General features: G+C 38.8%; 2 protein-coding genes across 2 annotated transcripts; both read right to left on the reverse strand.

The window, feature by feature from the left end:
* Positions 1-3,850: 3,850 nt before the first annotated feature.
* LOC107291483 (C-X-C chemokine receptor type 1-like) lies at positions 3,851-4,939 on the reverse strand. Its single transcript, XM_015820483.1, has one exon. It carries the CDS (start codon positions 4,937-4,939, stop codon positions 3,851-3,853), a length of 1,089 nt encoding a protein of 362 aa, XP_015675969.1.
* Positions 4,940-12,420: 7,481 nt separating this feature from the next.
* On the reverse strand, positions 12,421-13,729 carry LOC107291484 (C-X-C chemokine receptor type 1-like). Its single transcript, XM_015820484.2, has 2 exons — positions 13,690-13,729; positions 12,421-13,457 (listed from the first exon to the last, which is right to left on the reverse strand). The coding sequence occupies exons 1-2, from the start codon at positions 13,727-13,729 to the stop codon at positions 12,421-12,423; spliced, it is 1,077 nt and encodes a 358-aa protein (XP_015675970.2).
* Positions 13,730-14,287: the final 558 nt, after the last annotated feature.

Genomic DNA, 14,287 nt, shown 5'->3' on the forward strand with positions numbered 1-14,287 from the left:
TGATATTTGGAAGAGACTCATATAGGGTCCTCCTGATTCAGTGGGATGTAAGAGGGAGGAGAGGTAAAGCACAGTCAAGTTTGTAAGATTCTGTTACTATAGCCTATCTCAATAAAGATTCAATCTTTAATCTTTCTCTGGAGTTTATTTCCTTTTTTAAAAAACTAATTAAAGATTATAATTGCAATAGTAAAAACTATCATAAACTGAAAAAAGAGTAAAAAATGCAAAGGAAAAGAAAAAATGTAGAGGAGGAAAGGAGGGAGGGAGGGAGGGAGGGAAGGAAAAGGATACAATTACTTCTAATCTTCATCTCAACAATTTTTCACCTCCTCTTAATTTTCAACCAATGATCTCTTCATTCCATGTCCTAGCTCTTATTTATAAATAAATTCATAAAGCATTGTCATTTTAGTCCTGGTGTCAGCAAAGATTCATTAAGGATTTCCAGAAATCTATTTTATCTATCTATTTTATCAATCATCTATCTATCTATCTATCTATCTATCTATCTATCTATCTATCTATCTATCTATCTATCTATCTATCTATCTATCTATCTATCTATCTATCTACCTACCTATCTACCTACCTACCTACCTACCTACCTACCTATTTTAGTCTTCATTAAATAACTTTATATTTCTTCCTTTCCTCTAACAATCTTAATTTCTTCCTTTCCTCTAACAATCTTAATCTTTAGATCATTCAAGTAACGTTGATTTCATTTTTTTTATTCCTTCTCACAAGATTCATCCATGCTTTAACAAACCTCATTTGTAAATCCAATATAAAAGAATTATCCAAGTCAGTATCTTGGTTTATTATTATTTTTTTAAGTCATCAATCTGAAGTTGGTTTCCTGGTATGGTCTATCTCACAGGACTGACATCAGGGCAGCAGAGGTTGGGAGTAATGGAAGCAACATTGTGGTAATTACCCTTGGTATCTATGAAGAATCAATCCTCCACCACCACCACCCCCCAATCCTTGTAAAAGAACCCTTGAAGTGTTGGAAGACTGTTGTCAACACTCCCCTCAGCCTTTTCTTCTTTAGGCTATGCGTGCCCTGTTCCTTCCATTGTTCTTCATTGGATTTAATCTCCAAGCCTCTTACCATCTTTCTCACTCTTGTCTGCACTCTTTTTAATTCTTCTGTGTCCCCTTGGTCAGGTAGGCCTCAACTTATGACTGTTCATTTAATATTAGTTCAGAATTACAACAGTTATAGAAGGAATGCTGCCTATAAAGCACTTCTTGCTATCGCAAAATGAGGTATCACCACCCCATAATCACATGATTATGATCTGGGTGCTTGGCAATCTGTTCACACTTATGACTGCTTGCCAGAGTACCTCGCAATCATATGATCCCCATTTGCAATTTTTTTCTGCTGGTTTCCAGAAAGTCATTGTAGAAGCTGGCAGGGAAGGCTGCGATTCCCTCCCAGCAGGGAGATCTTTGAGAGCAGAATGGCTGTTTGCTAAGAAAGAATCTCAACTGAGAAGGAATCTCCAGCTTTGTGTGGAGCTGTGATTCTGCCACCCCAGAAGGTAGCCCTTCAAGAACAAAAGGACTGCTTGGTGAGGGCAGGGGAACTCCTCCAGCAGAATGCAAAATGCAGAAATGAAAGTCAAATACCAAGGATCTGAGCTCTGTTCCTGCAGCCCTTCAGAGGAGTTCCCCTCCACACATGGAGTAGAGCTGAACTCAACAGGCAGCCCTTTTGCTCCAATCGCTTAATGACCTGGGAGATCGCTTAATGACTGCAACTGGAAATGCCGGGATTGCAGTTGTTGAACGAAGCAGCCACATAGGTGTCTTGCTTAGCAACCACTTTGCGCAACAACCAAGATTCCAGTCCCAATTGTAATGATACATCAAGGACTATAGCACCTGTATTGTGTTGATCAAAATCAGATACAATAATGGCTGGTATGGTCTGACCAGTGCAGCTTAGAATGAAACTATTAGTTCCCGTGATCAGAACACTGTACTTATGCTGATGTACTTTAACATTGCATTACCTCTTTGGGAACTGAAACATACCATTAGCTAAGACTTAATCTGTTGTGAGCAAGACACCCAAACCTTTCTCACAAATATTTATTTTATGTATTTAAAACATTTATATCAGCAGTCCCCAGACTTTGCAGCTTAGTGGCCTGGAAGGGGGAGGAGAGGGGAACCGGACTGCACAAGCAGTGGGCTGGCGCGCCCACACCCACAGCTCAACTTGAGTTACTTGCATGCGTCCACACCAGAAAGCTGCTGACAGGATCCAGTTCCTAATAGGCCGTGGCCCAGGGCTTGGTACCCCTGATTTATATAGCCACCCATCTTTCAACTAACTCTGGGCAACTCCTAATCAAAAGTAGTATTGTTGAGCCAGACACAGGCTTGTAATTGTGCATCTGGGTTTTCCATCTAAGTGCAGAACCTGACACAGTTCATAATTGAACTGCATTTATTGGAAAAAATAGAAATAGTCCAAGGAGCAAAGCATAAAATTGTATAGTTTGTACTACTGTGAAATGTGTCGGTTTTCTACATGCCAAGCACCAGGTTCTATCTAATTTTAAATGCTCTCAATAAAAAGTGTATACTACATGAAGTTTTCCTCTGGGGTATTCTTCCAAATGAGCAAGTTGTTATAACATATTCAGGATATATAAAATATTTCATATAAATGTAAAATTCTTATGGTTCTGCCAGCTGTGTGTGTTTCAGAAACAATTCACTGTGTGCTTTATACCCAGAAAATATAAGAGATATAAAATAGACAAGGAAAGAATCTTTATTAATTCAGCATTTTATCTGATAAGACATATCTTGTCTAGACAAGGCTAACAAAAAACAAAAACAAACGGAAAATCAAAGTGCATTAATATCTGCCAGTTTTTCAAATTTGAAATACTACACACAAATGACAAATTCCCTGGGAAGAAAAGGAGAGAAACTTTCTCCCCACCATTACCACCAACAAATGGCAGCAATAACTATTCAATCTAGAGAGCTCATGCTAGGACCACAAATATCCCTGGTTACCCAACAGATATGTGGCTCAGCAGGGCTTTGATATTGATTAAGTGGGAGACTCAGCAGTGCTGAATGAATGCCCCCCTCCCCCATCCCTTCACAGGACATATACCATTTTTTCTTCAGACTGGGATAGAAAGTCTTTGTATTATTTTTTTTAAAAAAACACCTGCATTAATCTAATTATAATTGCACAGGCAAAATTATTTTTATTCAGATGAACAAGCATACAGAGTGTACAATATAAAAATGACAGAGGTAAAAGGGGAAAAAACATTTTTGCTACTTCAACTTCTCTAATGTTTTTGTTTAGTAAAGCTCAAATGAAAACGGTGGCTTCATCTACCAAAATGCATGCTAGATTTTCATTTTGGTAGATGATTTTGTAAATGGGACACAAAACAGATTTTGTGTCCCATTTACAAAACATTCCATAGAAACAAACTGGCAGACTTAGTTCGAAAAGGCAATATCCTGTTCTTAGACAATACTATTTTCAGATGTTCAGAATGTTATATATTTTATTCAGATTCTGTCGATGAAGGACAGCTTGGGTTAACTCTATCTGTCTGGCTTCCTTACTGGTTTTTTTTTTTAATGAAACAGATATTATATTAAAATAAGAAAAGTGATAACAATTATAGGAAAGAGAAATGTCTTTTCAGACAAATAAACAGAGCTTTTAAAAACAACATTAATAGCATTCTCAAATCAAAGCAAAGAGTGATCTCTACAGTTCTTGATGTATCACCATGGAAGATGCCAGCCAGAGAATATATTCAGTCGCCTTTTCTTCTGGCAGGGAAGTTTATTACAAGGTAGTTGAAGTTTTAACAGAGGAAGTTGAAAAGCTGGATCCCTTCCTATATCGAATCAGGATCTCTTTGCTGATGATACCTTGTGAGACCAAGATCTTGAGGAAGTTGTTCCGGAATTTCTGTCCTATAAAGGCGTATATGATGGGGTTGATACAGCTGTGAGCAACTCCCAAAATCTCAGTACCTAACAGGGCATTGTCAATATTTTCTTGAACTGAGCAGGTCTCGGTAATGACTCCAATCCTCAGCAAAGTATCAAAAAGCAGGGCGATGTTGTAGGGTAGCCAACAGATCACAAAGACCAGCACTACAGCCAAGATTACTTTCATTGCCTTCTTCTTTTGCTTGTTCTTCAACTGGTAGAGTCTGTGCACTGTTATTCCATAGCAAATCATCATGATTGTCAAGGGGAGAAGGAATCCAAACACCTGTGGTAAAATTCTCAATACTACCCTCCATTTAGTTGTTTGATTCTCACCAATGTTCTCATAACAAACCCTGTGAGAGGAATTTGAGACTTTAAAAACTTCCCGGAAGCGGATCACAGGGAGCGAGAAGAAGAAGGCGAATAGCCAGATGCCGATGCAGACAAATTTGACCCAGTGCCTCTTCTGAGTGGCTGCCCGAGTAGCATAAACTATTGCCAAATAACGATCAAAACTGATAAAGGCCAGTAGGAGGACACCACTGTAGAAGTTGACTTCTTTCAGAACCGAGGTGATTTTGCACATGAAAGTGCCAAAGATCCACTCATGAGCTCGATACACAGCCCAGATGGGCAAGGTGACTGCAAAGAGAAGGTCGGCAATAGCCAGGTTCAGGATATAAACATCAGTAACAGAACGGTTTTCTTTGCTGTAGCTCACCACCAGAATCACCAAGGAGTTGCCCACGAGACTCAAAATGCAAACCAATGTATAGATAACTGGTACAATATATTTTACTGTAACTGTTTTATCTCGTAAACTGCAAACTTCTGTAAGTGCACCTAGGAAATCTAAACTATCATTTGCATATTCACTATAGTTATCTAGGATGCCTGAAAACATCAAATCCTCCTGATCGCCTTGGATGTCTTCCATCTTGGATATCTTGCTGTAGGCCTGTGTAGAACATGAAGCAAAGATAAGTCAATAACTTTTTTCTAGGCAAAAGGCAACATTCTAATCATAAAGTGATTCTTTAGGGCTCCTAACAGAGATCATAATTGTTAAAAAGAAAAATAAGCTAATAGACTTTGAGCATGGGCACTGGGCATACAGAGTTCTATACAGTTGCTAAATTCCAGAACGCTTATCTCGTGAAGCAAGCCCTGCCTCCCTGCTAATGATGCCTAGTCACTGTAGGTTCCTTGCAGCTTCTAGGCATCTAGCCTAAATATGTGCAGAAGGAATGCACATGTGTGGATGATGACGTCCACATGACCAAGACCCAGTGGAACACACAGATGACTATAGGAGCCCAAGTTCATTTATAGCATCATAAATGGAGGCAGAAGAGAAGCAGTGCAGCTTTTCCAGGTTTTATTCTATCCTCATATGGTCAAAGTAAAAGATCATTCTAAAACAGGGGTAGTCAACCTTGGCTCTTTTATGACTCATGGACTTCAAATTGAAGTCCACAAGTCATAAAAGAGCCAAGGTTGACTACCCCTGCTCTAAAACATAAAGGTAGCTGACTTCTGAACAGAAGTATGGAGAAGCTGACTAAGGATGGGGATTGAAGCAGGTTCCTTCCAATAGAAAAACATGTACAACCTCTGCAGAAACTCAAACTTGCAAATGAAAAAATAAAACACCCTTATTTTCCCCTATCCAACCCCAATTTTGTATACCTTGTGGCTGAGTTAAAAGTAAATCTGCTCAGCGGCTAAACACACAAAACAACATGGGATCCCATAGATCTGGGACTGATTTTAGAGTGGTGCAAGGACCTCACCAGAAAATGGCCAAAATTATCGATATCCCAAAATAGATGCTTTTAACATCAAGGTATTCTTCATTTCAATCTGACAGATATTGGGGATTTTTAATGACATGTAAATATTGATCAGGGACACTGCCTACAGAAGGACCGTCAATTTTGCCCTTGTTGGTTCTGACATATAAAGAATATAACAATTACAAAGCATAGTTGTTAGTTTGTGTATGTGTTTCCCCCCCTCTCTCATTTCCTCTGTTTATGAAGTTTTCATTATATTCATTATATAATAATAGATTCATAGAGGAAGAATACATGGGGGTACGCACCAGGTGCTGCATTGATCAGGAAAAGGACTTAGAGGATGGACAGGATCAGAGTGGCTATGCGGGCAACGTGCACAAGAAGGGTTGTGTGGATTGGGGAAAGCAGGAGAAGTAGAATTGGGAGAGGTAGCACACAGGTTATCTAGCCTTCTCCAATCAGATATTGGAGTCAGACAATATGACCAATCACTATAAATCATAGGATTTAATAGATCAAGGCTTTTAAGTTCAACATAAACATGCACATAGGTAGTCTTCGACTTACAACCACAATGGAGCCCTAATTTTTGTTGCTAAGCAACGCAGTCATTAAGTCATTTATGCCCATTTTGCGACTTTTCTTGCCACAGTTGCTAAGTGAATTGCTCCATTTTTTAAGTTAGTAACATGGTTGTTAAGTGAAACTGGCTACCAGATTGACGTTGCTTATTGGGAGGTCACAAAAAGGTGATCACTTGATCCCGGGACACTGTAAACCATCATAAATATGAGTCAGTTGCCAAGAGTCTGAATTTTGTTCACAGTTTGTGAAAAACAGTCATAAGTCACTTTTTTCAGTGCCTTTGTAACTTTGAACGGTCACTGAATGACTTGTTGTAAGTCAAGAATTACCTTTATTTTCTGCCCTGGTCATTACAAGTCCAGTAGCTTTCTGTCTCCTTTTCCATGAAAAGATACCCCTGCTGCTGCTTCAATTACTCTATTGGTAAGATTGATTGTGTAAGCAAAATACATAATCATATAAAGGGAATCCACCTTATGAAATATTTGACACTTAATTACAGATACGCTAGAGCAATAGTCTCTATGTCCACTAACCATCTTTTCATCAAAATGTTTCATCTTCTACAATAGCCTTTCCCAGTTTGATAACCTCCAGATTCATTCAACAAATGTCTTCCAGAATCCCATAAATATTTTGACTGCATATGAAGAGAACTGTAGTCCAACTCACCTGGAGGGCACTAGATTGGGGAAAGGTACTCTAGCTTTGTAATAATTGCATTTGGGGGCATAAAGGGAGTACAGCTTGAGTTTTAATAGCCTTAGTGTCCAAAACTCTGTCCACAGAATTCATTTAACCAAATAATTCCTGCTCACCCTCAATTCCACTCTTAGGTTCTCCAATTTCCTGCTTATTCATTCCACTGTTATGTAAAATGAGCAAGAGTATGTTCTTTACTTACCTGCCTGCTCTGGAGAGTCCTTTTACCAATACACAAATTTGAGTCTCAAGGTTCAACCTTCCCAAGAGCAACTGACCCTTGAAAATCCTTCCTCCACAGTAGCCAGAAAAGAATATCAGATCCTTCTAAGTACTTCCTCACAGAACTGGTGAATAAAGCAACAGGAAATTGCTTACACAGTTTAGCAAGTGGATATCTCCGCTGTTCTAGTGCCTGTAAAATAACCTTTGCAGGGTGGATCCTTGAGAGTTGCACCTCTCTGAATTTCCTAGGTAGCCATGCAACTACCAGGTTGGGAAGACTGCTGTAGAATTGGGGAAAGACAGAAAGGCAAGGCCAGGGCTAGGGCCAGGACAAGGGCAAGGGCAAGGGCAAGGGCAAGGGCAAGGGCAAGGGCAAGGGCAAGGCAGGGCAAGGCAAGGCAAGGCAAGGCAAGGCAAGGCAAACTATTGGAATGAATGAAACATCAGGTATTACAGTGTGCTGCAAAATGTGACGACCATTTTGCTCAAGGATTACAGAATGTAAACAATATGCTTTGTGCCTTTTATATGCTCTTATTCAAACGGGCACCTCTGAGCCTCAATGATTCACTGATATCTCTAGGTGAAGTATGAGAAAAGGAGAGGTATGATTTGGCAACCATCAACAATATAAACTTGGAACTATGGAAGAAGATCATACAAAGAAACAGAAGGGCTTTTAGATGAGCCTCTTATTTTGCAACTTTCCTGACTTATTCATAGAGAAATTTACAATGCACTAATGCTGTCTTCTGTTTGTATCTCCCTGTGCTCTTAGCACTGTTTTTTATTTTTAACACATGTACCCACCCTATCCAGTTAGAGAGAAAGCATAGAATTGGGCAATTGTGCTTTTACTTAATAACATTATAAGAAATTCATTTAGAATTACAGTAGAAGATCACCTGAACAGGGTGTAGGAAGTCAGCACCCTCCCCCCGAGAAGGAAATATTTTGGGGAATATTAAAAGAGGCAGAATATTATACTTCCCCAAAGGAATAATAGAGAGATCTTAGGCAGAAGCCAGCCCCAGTCTCCCCCAAACAGAAATTCAGCTGGCCAGTTCTATAGAAATGCAGATTTGATAATCCCATTCAAAAAGACTGGGCCACCTATTCATAAGCAAAATGCCTTCAGCCAGAATCCCAGAGAAAGTTCAAGCTGATAAGATTAGAAAAACAAAGACTCCCAAGGACAGGAACAGGAAGAACCTCAAATACAAAGCCCAAAGAAGGTATAAAGGCCCATCTATCCCAACTCCTATCTATCTATCCCAACTCCATTTTGTCAGCTTTCCCAGAAATACATGCTGTTGGTTCTGTTCTTCAATAAACAGAACCTTCTTTCCTAAGCTGTCTCCATTTTGTTTATTCCCGGCTTGAACTGGACCTGAAGATTTTTCTTTCAACAAGAGAAATTAGCACTCTAATGAAATAAGCAGTAATAATTAGATGAACAGCATTAAAGGCAGCAATATTAAGATAGAATAAAGATGTAAAGAAAGAGATGGGGGAGATGCAGTTTTCCTGTCTCTGACTCATAAGATACATGTGATCCTTTGGGGAAAGGTGGTTACAGCACATACATAATCCTCTTGGAAGTGTTTGTTTACAGACTATGTATGTAAAGTCATGTAAGTATAATCAGCCCCAAAACGGTCTTGCATGCTCCTGGAGATGCTCATTTGGGAAGAAACTCATGTGTGATCAATCACTGAGATGAAATCTATATGTCTGTGGCAGTATACCTCTGATTAATAGATACTGAGAACAGGGGACAGGAAAATATTTCTTAAATCAAATATTTCTTATCAAGAGCATTTGGGTGGCATGAATGCTGGAATAGAAGATCACTCATTAACTTGTCTTGAGAAGATTGGATTTATTAGTATTACATCACAATCACTTCAGAAGTGACTTGTCATTTCTAAAACTTATTTTTCCATGTATTTTTTAGAGCTGCAAAATCACTTTCTGACTGGTGCACAAAAATCATTTTGTGTTGTAAAATGTGGTTTTGCTTGTTCTGTGTTACAGTTTGTCTCAAGACCACACTCCAGGAGCTTGCTAAATGCTTGACCAACAAATATTCAGTAATACTATGACAAATTTTTCAGCAGTAGACGACAATTAATCACATGCATTTAACATTTCTTTGATTCAAATCTCTCTCCTTTGTCTCACTCAGAACTCTTTTGTCATTCCTATTGCTTTCTTCAAATATTTGTTGGGGAATTTTAGAAAAAATGGATTGATCTCAGATTGACTCTAGCTATACCTCCAAGCATGCATTATAGCCCATAACCAACATTTGACCTTCAGCTCCAGAAATTTAGAAGAATTTTAGTGTCTGTTTAGTCTGGAAATTGAGTCGAGATATGGTTGTATAGAGCAGGAAAAGAAATACTGTATTCTTACTGAAACAAAACAAACATATCTTGACTTCTGTGTTCCAGCCTACAGTTCAATAGCCACCAAGCAACCATCTAAATAGCAGCAGATGATTGTGACAGGTCAATATGTTTGGGGACCTAACAGAATGTTTTTTGGTTATTGTTTTTAAAAATCTTAATTTTTGAAACATAATTGGGGGGGGAAAAACCACATCATGTGCATGGTTAGAGAGGCTTTCTTTTATTTAAACTTTTTAAATAGTTTAACCTTTTCTGGAACAAACACTGCATACTTTCAAGTAAGGCACTTAGCGTAAGAGCTGCATTCCTTAGTGTTCTGTCACTGGAGTGAATTTAAATTGTGAAACAGAAAGTGTTTAGAATATTTCCTTCCCCAGACTAGCAAAGAGTTTGTTCTAAAAGATTAGGAGCAGAGAAGCAATTGAACTGCATGGAATGGCAGAGAGGAATAAGAGACAAATGTTTGATTATGTATTATGCAGAACATAAGACCATTCAGTCCAGATTCCCACATTAGCTGTACCACTATCTGCTAAATTGCTATAGTGTTGGCCAGAAGGCTGGCTAGGTACAAGAACACAGTGTGAAGAAGCCAATGTCCACACAAGATCAAGGAAAGACAAAACTCTTTTATTTCTGTACAGAAGCAGAAGAGGACACTTCTGAGTTTCACACCCAGAAATCAGGCTCAGTTATTTTTATACAATTTACCACTGGAAACTAAAGTAAGAGAATTGCCAATTGGTTACAAAGTTACTCGACAATCACACACATGCCCAAAACAAAGTCATCCCATAATACCCTGTTAATTAGTTAACCCTACTTCATTATCATATACATTGATTACCCCTCAGTATGTTTTTTATTATACTAATTATAAACTTTGCACTTCTACAGATCCTTGTCCAGACAGCTCTAACCATTGCTTAAGCTAAATTTCATGTCACCTTCCTTGAATCCAGTAATGGGTTTGTTTGCAAGATGCTTAGCTAAGTGACAAATCTATAATCTGTTAGTCCATATAGCAGATATTGGCCAGCCTATGGAGTGCTTATGGTTGACCCCTCTAGTTCTTGCTGACAGGTGTTAAAAAGTGTCCCTAGCAGGCAAAAGGACAACTAATAGCTGGGTCTAAAGTTAATTCATAGCTTACAAAAGCCCCTAATTACTTATTAATAAGCTAATAAAAGCTAGACAAATTTCCACTCGTTATGCAGTCGGAGGCACAGGATATTTCTACTGTCTACATCAGGGATCTTCAAACTTGGCCCTTTTATGACTTGTGGACTTCAACTCCCAGAATTCCTCGGCCAGGCATGCTGGCTGAGGAATTTTGGGAGTTGAAGTCCACAAGTTATAAAAGGGCCAAGTTTGAAGACCCCTGGTCTACATCTTCTATGTCAACACCAGCAGTGATAGCCTCATTCAGCCTAATGCTAGGCTCTGCCATTAATCAGCAAAACATAAGATTGTGGAAAACCCAATGGTTATATAAGGTCTTCTGTTTAAATTCTCCCATTTGAACAATATCACAGAATTTAAGTAATTCCTCTGGGGTATTAATCATGAAAAGATGGAACTTGAGAGGACAGCATCTCTGGTTCAGATCAAAGTTCAAAAGGACTTCTCCCAGCTACAAAATCATATATATGAAAACAATGAAGAGCTGCCATGTAAATTCAATAATAAGAGAATGGAAGTCAAGTAGTGCTAAAATAGTATGAAACACACTATCCAGCCGCATATTTTGTTCCATATTTTGTTCTTTCTCTGAATATTGTGTTGAGGAAAATGTCTTTCTGGCTCAAAGGTATGCCGATTTACAGGTTAAATTATTTTGGATGTGTTACAATTATTACTTATGGATTCTACGGCAGCATTCATAGAAAACATGGGACAAATTATGGAACATGTGGTAGGCTGAGTTATTGCACTTTGTCTGTGACGCATTAGGATTAAAATTGTTTGTTAGAATTGATACAAATAGAGTGATTATAGAAAGATGTCGAAGGCAATTCTTTCTTAACAGAACTGCCTGAGTCATTTACAAAGCACCTTCTACCAGCAGAAGGAACTATTAATTGATTTAACAGATATTCAGATATTCAGCCTGTTTGTCCTGCAGTTGCACTTGTGGCCAATTACAGCTTATTTAAAATAAAAAACAAAAAACTTTCCTCCCCTTTCTTATTATGTGGTTGAGGACGGGACCATTAAATCCAAATTTCTCTTAAAACCAAATGCAAGTCATGTGATTAAAGTTAGGTCATTTGTGTAATAATTTGATATAAATGGATCCGTTTGCAGTAAAACCTCTGTTTAACAGACAAATCCTAAATGTAGTTTGATTATATGCAAAGTCTGTTCAATTGCGATCCATAAGCCAAGTTTTTATATCAATGTATGTAGAGTTCCTAATATATTGTTTACAGAGCCAATGTACTAAACCACTATATTAAAATAAGAAAAGTGATAAAAATTATGGGAAGGAAGGAAATCAAAAGACCAGTCCCATAACTTGGAGAAATGTCTTTTCAGACAAATAAACAGAGCTTTTTAAAACGACATTAATAGCATTCTCAAATCAAAGCAAAGAGCGATCTCTACAGTTCTTGATGTATCACCATGGAAGATGCCAGGTTGCCCAGCCAGAGAATGTATTCAGTCGCCTTTTCTTCTGGCAGGGAAGTTTATTACAGGGTAGTTGAAGTGTTACCAGAGGAAGTTGAAAAGCTGGATCCCTTCCTATATCGAATCAGGATCTCTTTGCTGATGATACGTTGTGAGACCAAGATCTTGAGGAAGTTGTTCCGGAATTTCTGTCCTATAAAGGCGTATATGATGGGGTTGATACAACTGTGAGCAACTCCCAAAATCTCAGTACCTGATAGAGCATTGTCAATACTTTCTTGAACTGAGCAGGTCTCAGTAATGACTCCAATCCTCAGCAAAGTATCAAAAAGCAGGGCGATGTTGTAGGGTAGCCAACAGATCACAAAGACCAGCACTACAGCCAAGATTACTTTCATTGCCTTCTTCTTTTGCTTGTTCTTCGTCTGGTAGAGTCTGTGCACTGTTATTCCGTAGCAAATCATCATGATTGTCAAGGGGAGGAGGAATCCAAACACCTGTGGTAAAATTCTCAATACTACCCTCCATTTAGTTGTTTGATTCCCGCCAATGTTCTCATAACAAACCCTGTGAGGGGAATTTGAGTCTGTAAAAACTTCCCGGAAGCGGATCACAGGGAGCGAGAAGAGGAAGGCGAATAGCCAGATGCCGATGCAGACAAATTTGACCCAGTGCCTCTTCTGAGTGGCTGCCCGAGTAGCATAAACTATTGCTAAATAACGATCAAAACTGATAAAGGCCAGTAGGAGGACACCACTGTAGAAGTTGACTTCTTTCAGAACCGAGGTGATTTTGCACATGAAAGTGCCAAAGATCCACTCATGAGCTCGATACACAGCCCAGATGGGCAAGGTGACTGCAAAGAGAAGGTCGGCAATAGCCAGGTTCAGGAGATAAACATCAGTAACAGAATGATTTCCTTTGCTGTAGCTCACCACCAGAATCACCAAGGAATTGCCCACGAGACTCAAAATGCAAACCAGGAAATAGATAAATGCTACAATATATTTTATTGCAACTGTTGTATGCTGTAATTTGCAAGGTTCTGCATATACACCTAGGAAATCTAAAGTATCATTCATGTAATCAGTATAGTTATCTAGGATGCCTGAAAGCAGAATATCGTCCCAATCAGCTTGGATGTCTTCCATCTTGGATATCTTGCTGTAGGCCTGTGTAGAACATGAAGCAAAGACAAGTCAATAACTTTTTTCTAGGCAAAAGGCAACATCCTAATCATAAAGTGATTCTTTAGGGCTCCTAACAGAGATCATAATTGTTCCCAAAAAAAAGATAAGCTAATAGACTTTGAGCATGGGCGCTTGGCATACAGAGTTCTATACAGTTGTTTATTTCCAGAATGCTACCCATGGTGCCATGTCACTGTAGCTTCCTTGCAGCTTCTAGGCATCCAGCATAAATATGTGCAAGAGGAATGCACATGTGTGGATGATGATTTCTATATGACCAAGACCCACAGAAACATAGACACCAAAACCCAAGACTCATAGATGATTACAGGAGGCCGAGCTCATTTATGCCATCATAAATGGAGGCAGGAAAGAAGCAGTACAGCTTTTCCAGATTTCGTTCTATCCTTGCATGGTGAAAATAAAAGATCACTCTAAAACACAAAGGTAGCTGCACGTCTGAATACAAGTATGGAGAAACTGACTAAAGAAGGAGAGTGAGGCAGGTTCCTTCCAATAGGAAAACATATACAACCTCTGCAGAAACTCAAACTTGCAAATGAAAAAAACCCACCCTTATTTTCCCCCATCCAACCCCAATTTTGGATATCCTGCGGCTGAGTTAAAAATAAATCTGCTCAGTGGCTGAACAGACAAAACAACATGGGATCCCATAGATCTATGACTGATTTTAGAGTGGTGGTATCCACTAATAAATGCTTTCAACATCAGGGTAAAG

Source organism: Protobothrops mucrosquamatus, unplaced genomic scaffold (genome assembly GCF_001527695.2).
Source record: "Protobothrops mucrosquamatus isolate PMUCROS unplaced genomic scaffold, P.Mucros_1.0 scaffold1133, whole genome shotgun sequence".
NCBI classification, from domain to species: Eukaryota; Metazoa; Chordata; class Lepidosauria; order Squamata; family Viperidae; genus Protobothrops; species Protobothrops mucrosquamatus.

Excerpts from the sequence above, each read along its gene's own strand:
- LOC107291484 (XM_015820484.2), bottom strand. The coding sequence starts at position 13,729 with ATGGGTAGCATTCTGGAAATAAACAACTGTATAGAACTCT. Across the intron at positions 13,458-13,689 it reads AAACAACTGTATAGAACTCT|ATAACTATACTGATTACATG; the intron begins GTATGCCAAGCG and ends CAGGCATCCTAG.
- LOC107291483 (XM_015820483.1), bottom strand. The coding sequence starts at position 4,939 with ATGGAAGACATCCAAGGCGATCAGGAGGATTTGATGTTTTCAGGCATC.